The sequence below is a fragment of the Chiloscyllium punctatum genome, chromosome 1, assembly GCF_047496795.1.
Source record: "Chiloscyllium punctatum isolate Juve2018m chromosome 1, sChiPun1.3, whole genome shotgun sequence".
In the NCBI taxonomy this organism is placed as follows: domain Eukaryota; kingdom Metazoa; phylum Chordata; class Chondrichthyes; order Orectolobiformes; family Hemiscylliidae; genus Chiloscyllium; species Chiloscyllium punctatum.
The window spans coordinates 144487678-144510501 of record NC_092739.1 but is presented as its reverse complement, the minus strand read 5'-3'; the positions used below and the strand labels follow the sequence as shown (position 1 = coordinate 144510501).

The 22824-nt window shown below is 39.9% G+C and overlaps 1 protein-coding gene across 2 annotated transcripts in view; it reads right to left on the bottom strand.

Moving 5' to 3' along the window:
- The window catches only part of LOC140480930 (E3 ubiquitin-protein ligase RMND5A), a 52664-nt gene that overhangs the window by 10296 nt on the left and 19544 nt on the right, over positions 1 to 22824 (bottom strand). Inside the window, exons 2-7 of one of the 2 annotated variants that reach the window (XM_072576531.1) lie at positions 18129 to 18271; positions 13975 to 14070; positions 11556 to 11690; positions 6635 to 6735; positions 5406 to 5572; positions 1359 to 1524 (exon numbers count right to left, since the gene is read on the bottom strand). In XM_072576531.1, coding sequence (XP_072432632.1) covers positions 1359 to 1524; positions 5406 to 5572; positions 6635 to 6735; positions 11556 to 11690; positions 13975 to 14070; positions 18129 to 18271 — 808 coding nt within the window. The remainder of the gene's footprint in view (positions 1 to 1358; positions 1525 to 5405; positions 5573 to 6634; positions 6736 to 11555; positions 11691 to 13974; positions 14071 to 18128; positions 18272 to 22824) is intronic. The other variant, XM_072576541.1, reaches the window with a different exon arrangement.

Here is a 22824-nt window from a genome sequence, read left to right as displayed (position 1 = left end):
ACTCTGAACAATAAGGGAAAGCATACAAACTTCTTCTTCACTATCCTATCAACCTGCGACTCCACTTTCAAGGAGCTATGAACCTGCACTCCCAGGTCTCTTTGTTCAGCAACACTCCCTAGACTTTACCATTAATGTGTATAAGTCCTGCTAAGATTTACGCGCCCGGGTAATCCAAGATGGAGGATGCAAAAGCTTTCTGGCAGTAACAGGCTGCTTTTTTTTTGAGGTATTTTAGGTTTTGGTTTTTGGAAGCTTCATGGATGATTCTACAATGTTCAGCACCACTCACAAGATAACAATGCAACCAGTGCTCACATGAAACATCAGGACTGGGCTGATCAATTGCAAGTAAAATTTGTGCCACACAAGAAACATTTCCCCTTGACATTCAACAGCATTACAATTAATAAATAATCAATTTTTCAACTTTCTGGCAGTTATCTTTGTACAGAGTGTTCAGAAGTAAACAGAACTAACTATATAAGTACTTTTACAACAAGAGAAAGTCAAAGGCTAGGAATTCACCAGCGAGTAACTCACCTCCTGACTCCCCAAAGCCTGTCCACAAGACACAAATTAGGAATGTGATGGTATATTCTTCTCTTGCCTGGATGAGTGTAGTCAACAGCTCAAAACCATCCAGGATAATACAGTGCACTTGATATTAACTTCATCCACCATTTTCAGTGTTCATTCCCTTTATTACTGTGATAGCAGTGTATACCATATATAAAGGGTACTGCAGCAACTCAACAAGACTCTCCCACAGCACCTTCTTAACTCAGTCTCAACACCTCGAAGGACATGGGCACTGGAACAGCATACAAACTTCCTATCCAAGCAACACATCACTGACTTGGAACTATATCACTGCTCCTTCACTTACCAGCAGTTGGAATCGTGGAACTTGCTTCCTAACAGCTGTGTGGCATACCTACCCACTACAGACTCTAGCAGATTAAGGTAGCATTACACCACCATTTCTCAAGAGCAGTTAGGGATGGGTGATAAATGTTGTCCAAGCCAATAATGCTATCATCTGCATTCAAAGTATATGACATACGTCCCCGTGGTTTGCACACTAATATTTTATTTGAATGTGGAATCAAATATGTTTCAGATTGGATTTAAGATGCTGTGTTGGGCCTAAATGACAGAATTAGCTTGTCTAAAAATAGAAAACACTCAAGTGTAACAACATATATGGAAAGAGAAACAGTTAACATTTTGAATCCAAGTTGACTCTTCTCTAGAACTAAGTTCAGTTCAGTTTAGGTAATCTCAGTTCAATTTTTAATAAGCATGAAACCTCAACGTATGATAGTGTAAACAGATTTAATGATATTTACTCATACCTGACACTCAGTGGTGATTCTACTGAGAGACCAAGGAGAGAGCATGCATCCCTGGTGAAGATATCACAGATATCAGCCCACTGGTTAGAATCTAACAGGTGCATATATGGTGAGTTTGCTATGCCCTGTCTCAAATAAACGAGGCTTCCCATTAGCACCTGAATATCTGTAAAGAAACAAAAATCAGATTACATCTCTCTCAACTAAAACAAACATGTATCAACCTTCTAAACCAAAAATACTTCTGCAATCATAAAATATACAGTTTTATTATAAATATATTACTTAATTTTGTTCTTTCTTTCATACCCTTCCACACCCTTCCACCTCCCCACACAATATTTATGGTTTTCAACTTTTCACATTCAAGTTAAATATAAAGAAAAACACTTCCACAGAATAAATTTACTCATGAGAAATGATTACATAGATTTGCAACACCTTTTAAATCCTGTACTTGTCACTAATTTAAAATACCCATTTCCTTCTCCCTCTACAAATGGAGTCAGAGTTATAAAGCATGGAAACAGGCCCTTTGCGCAAACTCATCTGCATAGATATCCAAAACTGATCTATTCCCATTTGTCAGAATTTGGCCCAAATCCTCTAAACCCTTCATATTCACGTACCCATTCAGATGCCTTTTAAAAGCTGTACTTGTACCCACCTCCACCACCTCTGGCTACTCGTTCCATACATGCACCACCCTCTGCATGAAAATTGCTCCCCTCTCACCTTAAACCTACGCCCTCTAGTTTTGGACTCTTCTACCTTGGGAAAAATACCGTGGCTATTCACCCTATTCATGTCCCTCATGATTTTATAAATTTCTAAAAACGTCACTCCTCAGCGTCTGATCTTCCAGGGAAAGAAGCCTCACCCTATTCCTCCTCTCCCTACAGCTCAAACCCTCCAATCTCTTTGAGGATGAGCTGCACTGTGGCTTTCAATCCTAATACAAAATACATAATGTTTAAGATCGAAGTTACCAGTCTACCTTGTTGAGTCAGTTTCTTAAGCAGATTGAATCATACTGGTCAGGTAGGTCTCAGGTTCAATCTCCAAATTAATTGACTTCAGCACATGTAAGGATAAAGATACTTTGATATTCTGTAAATTCTTTAGGATACAATATATGAACTCGGAGCAGAAACGGTCAATTCAGCCCTCAAGTCTGCTTCGTTATTCAATACAATCATGGCTGATCACATCTCAGCTTCAACTCCACTTTCCTGCCATCACTCCCTAAGCCTTCAAACCATTGCTAATTAAAAATCTGTCTCAGTAACTCTTCATATTATACCCTGACATACATCGCACTCGGGGATGGTGAATTTCACAGATTTGCGATCTTTGAGAAAAGTAATTTCTCATTGTTTTGAATTTGCAACCCCTTATCCTAAAACTATGACCTCTTGTTCTAGATTGCATCCACTCTACATCTTCTTTTCAATCTTAACACACTAGGATGTTGACCATCTAGCCCTGGAGACTTGTCTGACTTCAATCCAAATAGTTTGCTCAATACATTTTCCCTTGCGGTGACAACTATTTTAAGTTCCTCCCTTTCTCTAAACTCTGGACTACCTGTTAATATTGGGATGGCACTAATGTCCTCCACTGTGAAAAATTAATAAAGTATGAATTTAACGTTCCACAATTTCTGTGTTCCCCATTAGTAACCCCCCAGTCTCATCCTCCAAGGACCAATATTCAGTTCAATGACGTTCTTCCTTTTTGTAGTAACATTTTCTGTCTTTTTTTATATTTTGTGCTAGTTATATTTCATAATTTACTTGTACTATTTTTAGTGACACTTAATCTTTAAATGTTTCATAATATTCCAGCCTACAATATAATATGTTTTTGCTTCTGCCTTTATGTTCTCTTTAACTTTGTTGCTTAGCCATGGATGTTTCTCCCACCCACCTCAGCATACAAACTCACTTCCCTTCTGGAATATATTTTCATTGGGAGGAACTGAATATCTCCATCATCTGCTATTGCTCATCAACTATCCGACATTTTAGTCTTCCTGTGCAGTCCACAAGAACCAAGTCCGTCCTTGCGTCTATGTTTAGCTCCTGAACACTAATGAGAGACTCCAGCTTCCCACCCTCAACCTGAATTTGAAATTTGAGCATCTTGTGATTACTTTCCTTAGAAAGTCTTTTACTGTAATATCATTAATTCATCCCACCAAATCCAGAATAGCCTGCTCCCTGGGGGTTGGTTCCACAACACACTGTTCCAGAAATAATTCCTAATACATTCAATGATCTCTCCCTTGAGGGTCCATGACCAATTTCAATAATCCAGACTATATGCATATTAAAATGATCCATGATTATTGCCATATCTTTCTCACAGTCCCCTGGTTTATACTGTCCCCTACTGCAGGAGTACTATATGGGTACCCTATAGTTTACTCCCTCTAGGGAACTTTCCCTTGCTATTTCTTATTTATACACAGATTGATTCTATGTCTTGATCACCTGTATTTACATAATTTCTCGCTGCAGCACTGAACTTTTCCTTTACTATCTAAGCTTCTCCACATAATTTTCATTCCTGCCTATCTTTTCAAAACACTGAGTACCCTTGGACATTCCATTCCCAAACCTAGTCTCCCTACAACCACCAAATCATAACCATTTGCCTCTATTTATACTGTTAACTCATTAATTTTATTCTGAATGCTTTGTGCATTCAGATACAAAGCCTTTAACTTTGCTCCATAGAATATATAAAATTAGTCAATATCCCGCTTAGGAGATCCCTGAAGGAAATGCACAGTTTGGAGAGACAGGGTGAGAACAGAATTATTCTCAGTTGTTGTAACGGCATGGCAGCTCAGTGGTCAGCACTGTTGCCTCACAGCGCCAGGGACCAGGGTTCAATTCACACCTCGGACAACTGTCTGCATGGGATTTGCACATTCTCTCCATGTCTGCGTGGGTTTCCTCCCACACTTCAAAAATGTGCAGGTCAGGTGAACTGACCATGCTAAATTGCCATAGTGTTAGGTGCATTAGCCAGGGGTAATTATAGGGTAGGGGAATGGGTCTAGGTGGGTTACTCTTTGGAGGGTTGGTGTGGACCTGTTGGGCCAAAGGGCCTGTTTCCAAACTGTAGGGAATCTAATCTAAATCTAAAAAAAGTGGGGGGCAGCGAGGGTAGGGGTTGTAGAGGACACTTGCTAGAAGTCTATAAAATTCTAACTGAACTAGGCAGGATGTTCATGAGGACCAGGGAGTCTAGAACCATGGATTAGAGGCTAAGGATAAGGGATAGGCCATTCCGGACTGAGATTAGGAAAAGTTTCTTCACCCAGAGTGTGGCAAGCCTGTGGAATTCTCTGCCACAGAAAAGTGGTTGAGGCCAAAATACAAAGTTTTGATATATTTCTTAGGAATAAGGGGATTACTGGGTATGGGAGGAAAGCAGGAAGAGGGTATTGAACTGGATGATCAGCCACGATTATACAGAAAGGTGGTGCAGGCTTAAAAGGCTGAATGGCCTCCCTCTGTTCCAATTTTTATGTTCCTATGTACATCAGTCTGTAGGTGAAACATTTTGGATTTTAAAATTCTCGCTGTTGCTTTCATAACCGTCTCTTGCCTCATCTCTCACTATTTCTACAACGTCCACCTTCCAAGAATTCTGCATTCTACTAATTCCATCCTCTTCAGTACTCTGAATTCCATTTGTCAGATCAACTATGCCTTCAGTGACCAGGACCCCATACCCTGGGATTCCCAAATTTTTAGTCAGCTGTTCTAATGTTTCCAAGCCTTCTTGGTGTCAAGCTTTAACTGATAATATGCCTGTGAAGCACCTTGAAGCATTTTACTATATAAAGGCAGCATAAATTGCACATTGTTATTCAATAAGTTAGTTTGTATAAAGAATTGAATCACAAGTGACACCTGTTGAATTGTCTACAGGAGAAAAAGCGAGAAAATCTGAGAAAAAAATGTATTATTGTAAGACATTATAAAATATGAGTTCCCATAGTATAAATTTTCATGCCAAAATGTAGCTTACCCTTCTGGTGATTTATTGCAAAAGGCTGAAAGTTCTTGGCATACTGAAGTGCTTCCCTCTGATTCTCTGTACCTCCCATTAACAGGCTTATAAAATATAATCTGTGTAGTTTGAATTCTAGGGAGCTGTTCTGTGCCATCAACATCTCTCGGTTTGCAACTGCCCATCTTGAAAGAAAATAAATTTACAAATGAATTAAAGGAAACCCTACAAGCCAACAAAATCATAGTATAGTGGTTATGTTACTGGATTCCTGACCAGTTACCTGGAGTAACTGTTCATACATTTGAAACAATCTCACTGCAGCTGATGGCAAACCTAAATTCAGTTAATTAAACAAAAAAATGGAATATTACGAGTCAGTAACAGTGTCCATGAGACTGCCAAACTCTTGCAAAATTTATATTCACAGACCTCCAAACTCAAAAAAAAACTCAATGTCTTCCACCACTCTTTCAAATTTGAGCAAAATTGTATTGCATTTTTCATGAAAAATTTACATTTTAGAAGTTGGACACGTTCAGGATTTATCAAAACAGAAAATGCTGGAAATGTCAGCAAGTCAGGCAACACCTGTGGAGACAGAAGGCAGAATTAATATTTTAGTTATTGATGTTTCATCAGAGGTTATGTCAAACACTGACTACACTTCTCTTACACAGCTGCTACCTGATCTACTGAGTATTTCTACTACCTGCTTTTATTCAAGATTTCCAGCACAGCAGTATTTTGCTTCTGTATCACGCAATGACTAAATTTTTGGCAGTACTGCCTTGCTGGGCTAAAGAGCCTCTTCTGTACTGTATGATTTTATGAGTTGCACAATTGATAGCAAAGATGGATAATGAAGTTATCATTTGATACCATAAGCATAATCAGACAACACCATATTCTAGGATATAAACAGAAATTGCTGGAGAAACTTAACCAATCTGACAGCATCCATGGAGAGAAAGCAGATCAGCATCTTGAATGCAGTGTCCCTTCTTTACAGCGTTAACTGCTTTTTCTTCAAAGATGCTGCCAGGGCTGCTGAGTCACCCCAGAAATGTCTGTTTTTGTTTCAAGTTTCCAGCATCCACAGTCCTTTGTTTTAAGATATCACCATATTCAGGCTTTTGCTCAGACGACAGCCAATGCTGACAGGTTTTCTGTGGCTGGTATGACAAATTTTGTTCAAGCAAATTTTTAAAAATCACTGCATAATATTTTTAAAAATTGTGACTTACTCCAATGCAGGCCTTAGATCTCTTACTCGGAGTGCTTCCAAGATTCGATTAAGTTCTACGAAAGGCTCCTTTTGGTTTCCTTCTATACACAAGCCAGCTTCCTATTGGACAAATGGGTACAACATTTATATTAGAAGCAAAGTGACAAATCATTCTGGACAAGAGACAACTAAATCACTTATTGCCCAAAAGGGAAGGTAGTGGTGCAGTGTTAATGTCATTAGCAATCCAGAACCTAAGGCTAACACTCTGGGGACAAGGGTTCAAATCCCATGTTGGCAGATGAAACGGTAATTCAATAAAATACCTGGAATAAACAGGTACCGTAATGGCAACCCTGTAATCAGTGTTGATAGTCAGAAAAGCCTATCTAGTTCACTAATGTCTAGTAGGGAAGGAAATCTACCATTCACACCTGGCCTGGTCTACATGCAAGTCCAGACGCACAGCTGACTCTTAAACTGCCCCCTGGGTAATTCAGATGGGCAATTAATGCTGCTCTAGCCAGTGAGACCCTTATGCAATGAACAAGAAAAGAACATCTCAAAATATAATTAATTCCAATCAAAACAAACTACAACGTGAACTGATTTAAGTGGTTCTGTGACCCCACAGCTACCTGGACTACACCTCCTGTAAAAACACAATCTCTTACTCCCAATTCCTCTGCCTCTGCCATAACTGCTCCCAGGAGGGGCAATTTCATTCCAGGACATCCTGGATGGCCTCCTACTCCAAAGACCACAATTTCAACCTCCCACATAATCAACAATACTCTCCAGTGCATCTCCTCCACTTCTCGCACCTACGCCCTTAAACTCCACCCATCCAATCGCAACAAGTATAGAATCCCCCGGTCCTCATCTTCCATTGCACTAATCTCTGGATACAGTGCATTATCCTCCACTATATCTGCCACGTACAATCAGACCCCACCTGCAGAAATGTATTTCACTCCCTACCCTTATCTGTAGAGAGACCACTTCCTCCGTGACTCCCTCGTTAGACCCACTTCCCCTTCACCTTCCCTTGCTGCTGCAAGAGGTGTAAAACCTGTACCCCCCCCCCCCTCACCTCCATCCATAGCCCGAAAGGATCTTTTCACATCTAGAGATTTTCCTGCACATCCACCCCACCTCAACTACTGTGTCTGCTGATCTCAACGTGGTCATCTCTACATCGGGGAGACAGGACGTCAACTCACTGAGCATTTCAGGAAGCATCTCAGGGACAGCACTCACCAAACAACCCCCACTGCCCTGTGGCCGACCACTTCAACTTCCCTTGGACATGCAAGTCCTGGGCCTCCTTCACTGCCAAATCCAAGCCACCCGACAACTGGAGGAAGAACGCCTCATCTTCTGCCTTGGGACCCTTCAACCATATTGCATCAACATCAACTTCACTCGTTTCCAAATCTCCCCTCCCCCACTTCTTCTCAGATCCAACCCTCCAACTCAGCACTGCCCTCTTGACCTGTCCATCTTCCTCCCCACCTATCCACTCCACCCTCACCATCCACCTATCACAATTATCTCCAACTGCATCCACCTATTGCCTTCCCAGCTACCTTCCCCCCAGTCCCACCCTCCTATTTATCTCTCAGCCTCCTTGACCCCTCCTACATTCCTGATGAAGGGCTTATGCACAAAACATCGACTCTCCTGCTCCTCAGATGCTGCCTGATCTTCTGTGCTTTTGCAGAGTCACACTTTTTGACTCAGTTAGTCAGGTCAAACATAGTGGTGAGATTTACTATGCCAAATGCTGTCATTACAAATGGATTGGAATATAAGAATAAGGAAATAAGAAGTCATCAATTTGAGATAGAGAAGTAGAGAATTTTTTCTGAGGGCTGCGAGTCTTTGAAACTATTCCTCAAAAGGTGGTAGAAAAACTCTTAAAATCTTAACATTGTGGTGAATAGATTCTTGGTAAGCAAAGGGAGTGAAAGGTCAACAGGTTGGGTGGGAATATATCAAATGTGATCTAATTACATGGTACGACAGGCCTGAGGAGGCAAACGAGATTACTACTGCTCCTAAATCATATGTCTGGCACACCCCCATTCAACCATTACCATCAAGCCTGGGGATCAACCTTGGTTCAATGGACAGTGCAGGAGGGCATGCCAGCAGCAGCATCAGACATATTTGAAAATGAGGTGTTCAATCTGGTGAAGCCACTAAACAGAATTACTTGCGTGCCAAACACCATAAGTAGCAAGTGATAGACAGAGCCCAGTGATCACACAACCAATGGATCAGCTCTAAGCTCTGCAGTCCTACCACATCCTATGCAGACATGGAGAATGTGTGCAAACTCCTCCCAGAGTCACTTGAGGCTGGAATTGGGTCCCTGGCACGTGAGGCAACAGTACTAATCACTGAGCCAGTGTGCCCCTCTATTGGAGGTCAGTCATCTCAACTCCAGGACGTCTTTGCAGAAGTTCCTCATGGTGGTATCCTAGGTTCAATCACCTTCAGCTGGACTCATCGTATAAATACAGTGGCTAGAAGAGCAGATCAGAGGCTAGAAATGCTGCGAGTAACACATCTCCTAATTCCCCAAAAGCAGTCCATCATCTATAAGGCTTAAGTCAATATGGACTTTCTACAAGATGCACTGAAGAAATTTACGAAAGATTCTCAGACAGTATCTGCAAAACTTTTGATCTCTTCCATCTTGATGGACGTGGGCAGCTGATAAATGGAATGGCCATCAAAGCCACTCACCTTCTGATTTGGAAATATAATCAACTTTCCTTCATTGTCACTGGATCAAAATCCTGGAATCTCCTCTTTCAGGGCTTTGTGGGGCTACCTACTCACATGGACTGTAATTGATCAAGGATGCAGCTCACCACCTCTTTCCCGAAAGCAACTCGGAAAGGGCAGTAAGTGCTTGCCAGCCAGCAACACACATGTCCCATAAGTGAATAAAGAAAAATGTTTCAAGCTTAACCACTTTCTTCAAAAGCATAAAACTGAAATTCTTCTACTTTTTTTTTTAATAAACAACCTGTTATATATGAATCAATTTTCTGTTCTACTCTGTATCAATTCTAATCAAAGTGCATTTTTTTCAGGCTGTGACAATTTTATGCGATTCTTCAGTGCTAAACATAAGCATACATTTTATTGTGGTGGTTTAGGGTGAGAGGGGAAAGATATAAAAGAGACCTAAGGGGCAATTTTTTCACGCAGAGGATGGTACATGTATGGAATGAGCTGCCCGAGGAAGTGGAGGAGGCTGGTACAATTGCAACATTTAAAAGGTATTTGGATAGGTATATGAATAGGAAGGGATATGGGCCGGGTGTTGGTAGGTGGGGCTAGATTGGGTTGGGATATCTGGTCGGCATGGACGGTTTGGACCAAAGGGTCTGTTTCCATGGTGCACATCTCTATGATTCTACTGCACTTCCCACTGTATTGCTCACAATGACCCTGAAGTAGCTCCAGATGTTTAAGCCTGTTATTTACAGACAGCCAGTGGGAGCACTGCATTTTTAAAATTGTCTCCTCAAAGGCCAAAACACTAAAGCGCACATCTCCTACTGTGGTGCAGTACATACAGAATGTAATGACAGCAGGCACTACAACAGCAACTACATGTCACAAATTATGAAGTTATTGAGATACCCTAACAGTACAAGAAATGCTAAGTAATGTGAATATGCTTGATACAATTTTTTTTACTAACAGAGGAAAGAGTTATAAAAAGATTGAAAGACAGTGGCAGCAAACAAATGGAGGGTAGAGTCGGTGGGGGGGGTGGGGGGTGGGAAGAAAATAGGAGAATTTAAGGGGTGGCGGAAGAAAATGGTTGATGGCTTGTGCTGGCAGCACTAATGAGGAGTGGAGACAGATGGGCACACCTCATGGATCTGCGAACATTTATCACAAGTTGTGAAAGAAGAGCTTACTCAGGATAGGGGGACCATGTCAACGAGGGGGAAAAAGTAGAAGGATGTAGAAACAGCACAACTGCTGAGCATGAGGATAAATATCATGAAAAAATAATGTAGAAAACAGAACACTTTGGCAAGGCATAGAGTAGGTAATAAAACAGAAAATTTTCAAAATAGTTTTGTCAAACAACAAGAGCAGCTTGTCAAACAACAAGACAGGAGTGGAAGGATATGGAAAAAATATGGCCAGTGATAAAATAATTTCCCTCACTCCCTGATAAGGTTTTAAAATCTATAGGGTTTCCAATTATAACAGCTTCATTTTATCAAGGTGGCATATGTGGTTTTACTAAAAATATCTACTTAGATGGCTCTTGCAAGGGTTCACATGGCACAATGGGAGCATTCTAACATCTAGGCCAGAAGATCCAGCTGTAACACTCACCTTCACTGAATGCGTATCAAAACATGTTGAAAAAGGTTAATTAAGGTAAGTATTTAGATGTATTTACACCATAAAGTTTTTGTGACAGATGGCCATCATGGAAGCTGAACCTACATTTTGATTTGATTGCCTCATTTTGTTTTATGTTAAAGTGCTCCCAATGGGCTAGTGTATTTTTTGTTTGACTGGTTAATTTGTTTTCTCTTTGCAAGAGAGTACGCTTAGATAAACGCATGCGACATATATAGAAGACATGGGGTGAGGGTGGTGGGGGAATTGTTTAGAGTAAAGATGCAAGTTCTGTAGCAAGCAATAAATAGTTTTCACATAAGAATGTAGTTGCTGTAACATGGCATAAGCAAAAAGAATGATGCAAAAGTGAAGAGACAAAGTGAAAGGATGACACAAATACATGTAGTGAAGCATAAAGAATTAGCTGCATTCAGGTGATAAATGCATTCCATCCTGAAATTTTCTTATCAATTTCAGACAAGCAATTTAGAAAAGATTGAGGAATTGCCAACACTATAGAATACAAACTACTGCAGACCACATCACTTTACCTGACAGAGTTCTTCTGCCACATCCAGCATTCCTTGTCGGAAGAAGTGTTCCACCATCACCTCGCTAAGGAGACGTTGGCTATCAGTTTGCCAGCATCCATCAATTGCCACCCCATTGATGTCTGCATCAAAATTCTTTAAAGTGCAAATGGGAATGTTAACATTTAGTAGTAATGAAGGAATAAGAAGTAAACCTATTTATTTAGTTGCATAAATATTAATAGTCATTTGCAGCAGGGGCAAAAATAAAGCATGATAATACAACAGCAAAAAAAATGAAACTACAGACACTCCTTCCTATGTCATTACATCTTTGACTAATAATTTGTATGCATTTTGTACCTTTAATTGTTGAAAAGCAAAGTACTTCACAGAAGCAGTATCAAACAAAATATCACAGAAGCACTTGAAATATTCAGGCAAATGTCCAAAAATCTGGTTAAAGGAGAGGTTTTAGGTATTATGGAGGAGGAATAAGAGGTAGAGGCATGAAGAGACTTAGGGAGGGAATTCCAGAGCCAGAGCCCTGGTATCTGAAGACACTTGTCACAAATGAGACTCAATCAAAATCTTTTGCTTCAATAGCCAATAATCAGAGGATAGCTATATCTTTAAGGGTAGTAATGCTAAAGGAGATGTCAGAGATAGGGGAAAAGACATTGAGGGAATACAAAAACAAAGATAAAAATATTAAAATCAAGGCTGACCAGAAGCTAGTGACAGTCTGAGAGCACAAGGGTGCTGAATGAATGGGACTTGGAGCAAGGACATATGCAGCAGAGCTTCAGATGAAGGGTCACTGAACCTGAAATGTTCACTCTGCTTTCTGTCCACAGATGCTGCCAGACCTGCTGAGTTTCTCCAGCAATTTCTGTTTTTGTTTCAGATCTCCAGCATCTACAGTTCTATTTTTTTTGAATGATTTAGACATTGGAGAACATTTCGTGAATGATTGCAAAACATATGTCATCAGGATCAGGGAACAAGTCAAATAAGGAGATTTTAGGGAGAGGCAATGGCTCAGGGAGATTACAAAAAAAGGAAGGGGCGTGGTACAGTTCTGGATGAATCATTCAGAGACCTGGGTCAAGATGGTAGAATTTGCATTTAAAAATCTGGAATTAAAAGTCTAATGATGAATATGAAACTAATGTTGATTATCATAAAAACCTAATTGGCTCACTAATATCCTGTTGTGAGCTGGTCTAAATATGCCAAGTAATATTGGACTTGAAATGTTAACTGTGTTTCTCTCTCCATATATTCTGCTATACATGTTGATATTTCTTCAGCATTCACCAATATGAAATTATGCACTAAGGTCTAGTTCATTTATATTAGGAAAGCTAAGGTTCCAGTATTGACCTTACGGAACTCTGCTATAAACATTCCTCTAGCCCGAAAAGTATCCATTAAATCACTTCTGTTTTCTGTTGCTCGGCCAATTTTGTATTTATGTTGCTACTATCTCGATCTCTTTTATTTCATGAGTTATAACTTTGTTTCCAAATGTTTCTACTCATTCACGCATGGAATGTGGGCGGCACTTGCTAGGGCCATCATTTATTCTCCATTCACAACTGTCCTAGTTTTGGTGAGCGGCCTTCTTAACCTGCTGTGGTCCTTGGGCTGTTAAGCAATTCCAGGATTTTGACTCAGCAAATCACGAGTACTTCACGCCAAGGAAAACTCGAAGTGTAGTCACTATTGCAATGTACAAAACGCAGCTAATTTATGCACAGAAAAGTCCCAGAAACAGCAATGTGATAATGACTAGGCAATCTGTTTTTGCAATGGTGATTCAGGGAACAATATTGTCCAGGACACCAAAGATATCTCCTTGGATCTAATATTGGATCTTTTACGTCTACCCAAATAGACAGCTAGGGCCTCAGTACAACATGCCTTCCAAAAGATCTCACACCCCAGACAGCGCATCACTCCTTCAGCACTGGCCTGAAATGTCTGCCTTGATTTTTGCGCTCAGGTTCTGGTGCAGGACTTGCAATCTGAATTTCATGAATCAGAAAGGACAGCGCTACTAACTGAGTTGCAACTCATGAAAACAGGGAGACAAAACTAAAACAGACATACATTAATCAACTGCATTAGCAGCCTCCCCGTGCAAAATTCACAGGAAAGTGCAAACCAGATAAGAAATTCCTTTCGAGAATTGTGATGTGAACAATTACGATGGTAACATGGGGTAATGCATCCCTGCATCATCTGTCACCTCAAGACTATCAAGACATATTAAAACAGCCACACAATGAATGAGGCTAGAATTGTCAGATGGTGACAGTGCAATGTCCAATTCTGGGTTAAAATAGCCAAACAGGGTACATTGGTAAAGCAAGGTATTATGGAGACCGCTACAAAAATGAAAATTGATTGTGGGGGAATAAATTAACCAAGTTACCTGATTCGTAGCAAAATTCTGTCCCATTCTTGGATAAAAGGAGCAGTATTTGGCATCTACTGTAAGTATAAAGAATGGGGAAACATGCCGAAATACCTAGAATAAATATAGCAGAAGACATCGACAAAATGGGGTATTTAGTGGTTACGTAATTGGGGAGGGGGTCGTCACAAAGATTCATAGTTCTTCCAAAAAGTTAATTTACACATTCTAATTTTTTTTACTTAAAAGTATTTGATGAACGAGAATTCTGTGGAATATAGTGTTGCAGGACCACTGACCACCAAGAGTTACACTACTACTCAGAATGAACCCCAGGAATGGAGAGATAACAGTACATTCCAGGTGGTGACATATAATGACATCTCTAGAACAGAACAGCCAGCAATTCAGAATTTGTCAGGTAGGCTATTGGGAAATATTGCATTTTCCTGAACAAGTGAATAAAAATTAGCAGCAGTTTCTTAGTCTCCTGCTAATGAAAGAGCTGGACATCTTTGTAATGCAATATAGAACTATTATACCTCATAACAGGAGCAACATTAACCAGTCAATTTAAGTGGCAAAATTATGTTTAGGACTATGTACCAAAAGGAAATCTGAATATGTTCCCATTTTACAGTACACAAAAGGTGATCTGAACAAATTGCCCAGGTTAGTTAATATTGCTCAAGGGTCAGCAATTTGGACAAAAGATGACCAAAATTTGAACTATCAAACAAAAATCAAAAGAACTGCAGATGCTGGAAATCTGAAACAAAAACAGAAATTGCTCAAGAAACTCAGCAGGTCTGGACAGCATCTGTGGAGAGATCTGCTCTGAAGAAGAGTCACTAGACTCAATGTTGAATTTGCTGTCTCACCACAGATGCTGCCAGACTGGTTTTCTCCAGCAATTCTTTTGTTTCCCCCTACTACTCGTCATTGCCCAATGACACAGATTGGAAGTGTAGACAGATGTCAGGTGAGTACAGAATTAAGACCACACTGAAATATCCCTTCTAACCCTGCCCTTCTCCTATCATTCACCAGCCTGCTAACAAACTCATACAATTAGTTATGGAACACCAATCAGTCCATGTTATTTCATTTATCCAAAATAACCCAGGAATACCCACCTCCCTAGTGTTTTAAATTAAAAAATCATAAAGTATATGAGAATCGATGGCGAGGTAAGCATTCGTTACCCACTCCTAATTTCTATTATTAAGGTATGCATAGTGAAGCATTTAATTGACATTAGATAGATATCAAGCTGGAAAATGGCATTCTGGATAAAGTAGCAGAGAATGATCAGTGGTCCTGACTATATTTCAGCTTAGACTGTGTTGAAAAGAGGGAAAATTAAACTGAAAAAAATTACGTTCATTAGCCAATGACAAAGGCATTTGCCGAAAAATTGTACAAAAAACATAGTAACTTTTACAACCACAAAACAAAGTCAACAAACTGCTCCTTATTTATGTTGTAGCAAATTAAGATACAATAAAATTTGCATTATCTAGCACCACACAAACTAGAATCTCTGGTATCACCCCAAGCATTAGAAGTCAAATTATTTTTGTTGAGGGCTCCTCTACATTTTCTTGAAAGATGCTTCCTGATTTTTGGCAACTACTTTATCAATCTCACTAGCTCATTTATTAGGTAATGCTGTCATGCTGGAACACCTTTTGTACCTGTATTGACGTATTGGTTACTTGAACTCTCACACAAGCAGAACTAGAATATCAATATATTCAATATTTATCAATTCATCTAAAATTAAAACTGCAAAGAAAACATTAATTTCCAATACAATGTGGTATTTGGTACATGATAACAAGTATAAATCAATAAAAGATTTTTCTCTCAAAATAACTGATGTACACCTCTACACAAAAAGCCACTGCTGTAAACACACCTTTACAGACTGGTGAGGTCACAGCTAATGCGCTTCCATAGCACTAGCACAAAGCTTGAACATTTTAATTAGATAGTTACACATTTAACAACTAACAATATTCATTACAATACAATCCTCTATTTGTTCTTCAAAGTATAATAGGTCCTGAACGTATGCTGCCCTAAACTAGACATTACACATTCATGTGCAAGGAATTCATTCCCTGAGTGCCTTCAAGCTGTCATGGACCCAGTTAGCTGAGTATTCCTTTGATGAAAGGTTTAAAACTGTTTTCTCTCTCTCTTGCAGCCTCCTCTCTCTCTCTTCACCACCACCCTCCTGCCCCACTCTTGCAGAGTCTTCTATCACCCTTACCCTGAGCCTCCTGCAACCATCTGATCTGAGCATTTTGAGCACAGTCAGGCACCATTACTATGTAAAATACCATACTGTCAGTCCTAAAAGATTGTAGAAGAACTGGTTGGAGGTAGGAGCATTTTTTCCTTCCACTGTTAAAGTGAAAAAAGCCAAAGCTGTAGAGGCTTTAAGCCTCTGCAAGTTACTGAAGCATATCATCAAAGCATGACTTTATTTTATCTGTTACCATATACATCAATGGCTTAACCAGCATTTTGGATTTACTGGCACCACCTGAATGTGGTACATGCCAGATAATGCAAATATTACTGTCTAAATATTTTTGTTGTCTTCGGCAAGCCTACATCCGCATAAAATTAAAACAGTAAAATAAACATCATTTTGTTTGCTGATTTGCTTATGTTAACAGATAGTCATCCAGAGCTGTATTGTTAATGAGTGTTACTGCATCCATTAATTGAATGATACCAACACACAAATTCAAATATTAATGGAGTACCCTAATTTATTTACATGGTATTTGTTTGCTATTTGAACAGCAGTGACTTGACAGATTTATATCCCATTAAAATAGCGGATAAAGGAATGTTGCATATGTATATTCACATTGTCTGCAATCCTTAAAACATTTTAATTTGTACTTAGTCTACTGTATTTTGAAACAATGCAATGTCTAATGATAGAAATAATGATACTCAATATTCTATTGAAATGTTAAATCTAAAACTACTTCTCAAATTATGTGGACAAACACTTAGAAGTGGCTTATAAAACCACGAGGTGCATGGATAGAGTAAGTAGGTTTATAAAACCATGAGGGGCATGTATAGGGTAAAAAGACAAGATATTTTCCCTGGGGTGGGGGAATCCTGAACTAGAGGACATCGGTTTAGGGAGAGAGGGGAAAGAATTAAAAGGAACCTACCTAAGGGGCAACTTTTTCATGCAGAAGGTGCTGCATATATGGAGTGAGCTGCCAGAAGAAGAGGTGGAAGCTGGTACAATTGCAACATTTAAAAAGCATCTGGATGGGTAATATGAATAGGAAGGGTTTAACGGGATATCGACCTAGAGCTGGCAAATGGGACTAGATTAAATTAGGATATCTGGTCAGCATGGACGAGTTGGACCGATGGGTCTGTTTCTGGGGTGTTCATCTCCAAGACTCCATGTAAAGGTACAATAGTAAATGCAGATTTAAATCATATAATATTAAGGATTTATTTTTCCTATATATTAACCTTTCAGTAACATTCAGGTTTGACATTCAAAAGAAAAGTTCCTGGTTATAAACAAATCATAAATTTTGTTAATAAAAGCTTAGAGGTTTGTTCACCAAATATCGAGAATACAATAAAATATTTCAACACTCAATTGGCTGTTTGCATCCATAGCACACAAAAAAAAGGCCAAATCTTGCTGGCATCAGGCATTTCAAACCATGCACAATTATTTGAACTTTTTCCTGCACTCTTCAACAGAAATGTAATTTGCATTGAAACTTGCTAGATCAGCACTTTTGGTGGCATCATGAGAGCAAAGTAAGGACCTGGGACATTAGTTGTAGTTGAAGGTATAGTTGAAAAAAAACCCTATCAAAGCCTTTGAGAAGGCAGGGAAGAAGTAACATGAATGACAAAGATGTGGGATGGGTGGGGTGTCTGTCTGCATGGCAAAAGAGAAACTCCACAGGGGAAAAGTTCAGTGACATAAGAAACTTTACCTGATTTTTGGAGAGATTGGCATGTCATAAAGTCTAATATCGCCTACTGGGGTAATATTAAAATATATCAAATAAATCACACGCACAATTTTACTATTGGACTAACCTAACTCAAACCTATAAGAACAAAATTGTGGACAGTGTCAGCAGATACTGTCATGAACTTACCCGGTCAATGGCTTTACCTACTCGTGAAACACTGCAGTGAATGTCCTTGTGGTCAGAAGCCAGTTTTTGAACTGTGTCCTTTATTCTTTTGCAACACTGAGACAAAACAAGCGACAAGGTCCCTGACAACTCAACATCTTGTCCTAATGCCAGATAAAAAAGAACACATGGATTTAAATCTTTAAAACATGGTTAGTTCAGCCCTTATTCCTATACTAACAACTTATTGCTGCTCATACATCACACATCATTATCTTTTGACCTCTGATGACTTCTTCAAATTAATCATTAATAATGTTGCAATTTACAACAGAAACATAATGATATACAAATTAACACACTCATTTTAAAGCTCCAGTCAATTTTAATAAAATTAATTTTCTGGATATGGGCATTAGCACCAAAGAGTACCCAGTCTCTGACCTACTCATGTCATTGCTGCTGGCCCAGGTGGTCAATAGCCCCAGGATATGGACAATGGGGAATTTGACAATGATAATGCTGTTGAATATCAACAGTCGATGATTAGACTTGCTCTCTATTTTGAAATCAGTATTGCCTGACTTATTGTGCAAACATTGCTTGGCACTGATCAGCCCATGGCTCAGTTTCCAGCTCTTGCTGTGATGAGAGATCCATAGATCTTAAAGAACGTTCTATTATGATGCAGTAGAATTTTGTTATATTTCCCGTTCATTTTGTTATCAAAGTGATGCACAAATTCAATTAAAAGTACATCCTGATGACAGCTGTTATGGAATCATTCACTCTTCAATTCCTTTTCTTGGTAAATAGAAATGTAAAGAAAAACCATTGCAATTCAGAGCCGAAGTTCACTTCCACAAACACACACTTTCTTCTTTCAACGATTGACTATGGGTATGCAATTGTTACATAGTGGATTCTGGGTAATCCAAGATGGAGGACAGGAAGGATTTCTGGCTGTAACAGGCTGCACATTTTTTGAGGTATTTTAGGTTTAGATTTCTTCAAACCCCAGGAGCAGCAATTAGTGTTTTACATGCTGTTGCATTGCTTTGGAACTTTTGGAGAAAAAAAAAGTCAAAACAATGGCACGTTTACAAGGGAGAGGAACAGACAAAGGCAGTACATGGTCAGGTCTGTGCAGGCGAGGTAGACGAGAGAGAGAAACCCAAACTGCTAACTGATACAGCAGTGAACCTGCACAGTTACTGCCTTTGTTGTTGAATTCATGTATCGCTGGACATCAGAGTGTGTCTAGGAAAATTAACAAACAGTGAAATTCACAACTGATCTTGCAGGAACCTGTTTGGGAGAGGTCACAGCACAGAGACAGATAAGTGAATAGTTTTAAGTGTGGCGTTGCTGTAAGTCTGCAGTAGTGAGTAGAGTGGGTTCTTTCTTGATTATATGTGTTATTGAAATGTTTCTTGATTAAACTTAAAAAATATAAGCCATAAGTATTAAGTTAGCCTGCAGGAGTGCTTTGTAGAGGAATAATATGGTGCTATTTTCTGGGTCTGCAAATGGGAAGAAGCAAAAGTTGCCTTTAATAGAGTGATATGCTCTTCTTGTCGGATGTGGGAGCTTAGGAAGAGTTTATGTGTTACTGAGGATTATATCTGCAATAAATACCATTGAATCCTATCAGATCGAATGGATCAGTTGCAGCGACAGTTAGAGGCAATGAGGAATGTACAAGAGCAAAGGGGTGTGATGGATGGCAGCTACAGGTAGGGAGAAAAGTCACAGATAATCACATAGATGGGTTAACGTCAGGAAAGGGAAGAGAGGTATGCAGGTAATGCAGGAGTCTTCTGTGGCTATCCCCATTTCAAACAAGTATATTGTTTTAGAAAGTGTAGGGGGTGATGGATTTTCAGGGGAATGTAGCATGAACAGCCAAGTTTATGGTATTGAGACTGGCTCTAATGCAATGAGGGGTACATTGGGTTCCAAGAGATCGATTGTGTTAAGGGGCTCTCTAGTCCCGAGGAACAGATATTTCTGTGCCCAGCAGCGAAAAATTCCTCGTGCCAGAATCAAGGATGTCTTAGAGACGGTGCAGAATGTTCTCATGGGGGACAGGGCTCAACAGGAGGTCATTGTACATATTGGAACCAATGACATAGAAAGGGAAAAGTATGAAATTCTGAAGGGAGAATATAGAGTGTTAGGCAGGAACTTAAAAGGAGGTCCCTGAGAGTAGTAATATCTGGATTACTCCCAGTGCTACAAGCTAGTGAGGGCAGGAATAGGAGGAAGGAGTAGATGAACGCATGGCTGAGGAGCTGGTGTATGGGAGAAGGATTCACATTTTTGGATCATTGGAATCTCTTTTGGGGTAGAAGTGACCTGTACAAGAAGGACGGATTGCACCTAAATTGGAAGGGAGCTAATATACTGGCAGGGAGATTTGCTAGAACTGCTCAGGAGGATTTAAACTAGGAAGGATTTGGGTGGGGAGGGGTCAGGGAGTAGGTGAGGAAAGACATCAATCTGAGATTGGTACAGTTGAGAAAAGAAGCGAAACAAATAGTCAGGACAAGCAGGGACAAAGTAGGGTAGGACTGATAAATTAAACTGCATTTATTTCAATGTAAGAGGCCTAACAGGAAAACTTCTGTGGGAAGCTAGGGAAGAGATTGCTGGGCCTTTTGCTGACATGTCTGTATCATCGATAGCTTAGGAACATGGGACTGGGATGTCAGAGCAATTACAGAAACATGGCTTGGGGTGAACAGGAACTGGCAGCTTAATGTTCCAGGATACAAATGCTATAGGAAAGGTAGAAAGGGAAGCAGGAGAGGAGGGGGAGTTTTTTGATAAGGGATAGCATTACAGCTGTACTGAGTGAGGATATTCCCGGAAATACTTCCAGGGAAGTTATTTGGGTGGAACTGAGAAATAAGAAAGGGATGATAACCTTACTGGGATTGTATTATAGACCTCCTAATAGTCAGAGGGAAATTGAGAAACAAACATGTAAGGAGATCTCAGCTATCCATAAGAATAATAGGGTGGTTATAGTCAGGGATTTCAATTGTCCAAACATAGACTGGGACTGCCATAGTGTTAAGGGTTTAGATGGAGAGGAATTTGTGAAGCGTGTACAAGAAAATTTTCTGATTCAGTATGTGAATGTTCCAATGAGAGAAGGTGCAAAACTTGACCTATTCTTGGGAAATAAGGCAGGGCAGGTGAGTGAGGTGTCAGTGGGGAAACACTTTGGGGCCAGCTACCATAATTCTATTAGTTTTAAAATAGTGATGGAAAAGGATAGACCAGATCTAAAAGTTGAAGTTCTAAATTGGAGGAAGGCTAATTTTGATGATATTAGGCAAGAACTTTCGAAAGCTGATTGGGGTCAAATGTTCACAGGTAAAGGGACGGCTGTAAAATGGGAAGCCTTCAGAAAGGAGATCACGAGAGTCCAGAGACAGTATATTCCTGTCAGGGTGAAAGGAAAGGCTAGTAGGTGTAAGGAATGCTGGATGACTAAAGAAATTGAGGGCTTGGTTAAGAAAAAGGAAGCAAGCATATGCAAGAATAGATCAAGACATAGCAAGATAGATGTCAGACAGGATAGATCAAGTCAACCCTCAGAAAGGTATACTACTACTGCCTTTATACTCAAATGGGAAGTCAGGAGGGCAAAAAGGGGACATGAGATAGCTTTGGCAAATAGAGTTAAGTAGAACCCAAAGGGTTTTTATAATACATTAAGGACAAAACAGTAACTAGGGAGAGAACAGAGCCCCTCAAACATCAGCAAGGCGGCCTTAGTTTGGAGCTGCAGATGGGGACATACTAAATGAGTATTTTGCATCAGTATTTACTGTGGAAAAGGACATGGAAGATATAGAATTTAGGGAAATAGATGGTGACATTTTGAAAAGGGTCCAGATTACTGAGGAGGAAGTGCTGGATGTCATGAAACGCAAAAAAGTGGATAAATCCCCAGGACCTGATCAGGTGTACCCTAGACTTCTGTGGGAAGAGATTGCTGGGCCTTTTGCTGACATATCTGGATCACAGATAGTCACAGATGAAGTGCCGGTAGACTGGAGGTTGGCTAGTGTGGCGTCACTATTTAAGAAACATGGTAAGGACAAACCAGGGAACTATAGACCAGTGAGCCTGATGTTGGTAGTGGGCAAGTTGTTGGAGGGAATCCTGAGGGACAGGATATACATGTATTTGGAAAGGCAAGGACTGATTAGGGATAGTCAACATGGCTTTGTGCGTGGGAAATCATGTCTCACAAACTTGATTGAGTTTTTTGAAGAATTAACAAAGAGGATTGATGAGGGCAGAGCGGTAGATGTGATCTATATGGACTTCAGTAAGGCATTCGACAAGGTTCCCCATGGGAGACCGGTTAGCAAGGTTAGATCTCACGGAATACAGGGAGAACTAGCCATTTGGATACAGAACTGGCTCAAAGGTAGAAGACAGAGGGTGGTGGTGGAGGGTTGTTTTTCAGACTGGAGGCCTGTGACCAGTGGAGTGCCATAAGGATCCACTACTTTTCGTCATTTATATAAACGATTTGGATGTGAGCATTAGAGGTACAATTGGTAAGTTTGCAGATGACACCAAAATTGGAGATGTAGTGGACAGTGAAGAAGGTTACCTCAGATTACAACATGATCTTGACCAGATAGGCTAATGGGCTGAGAAGTGGCAAATGGAGTTTAATTCAGATAAATGC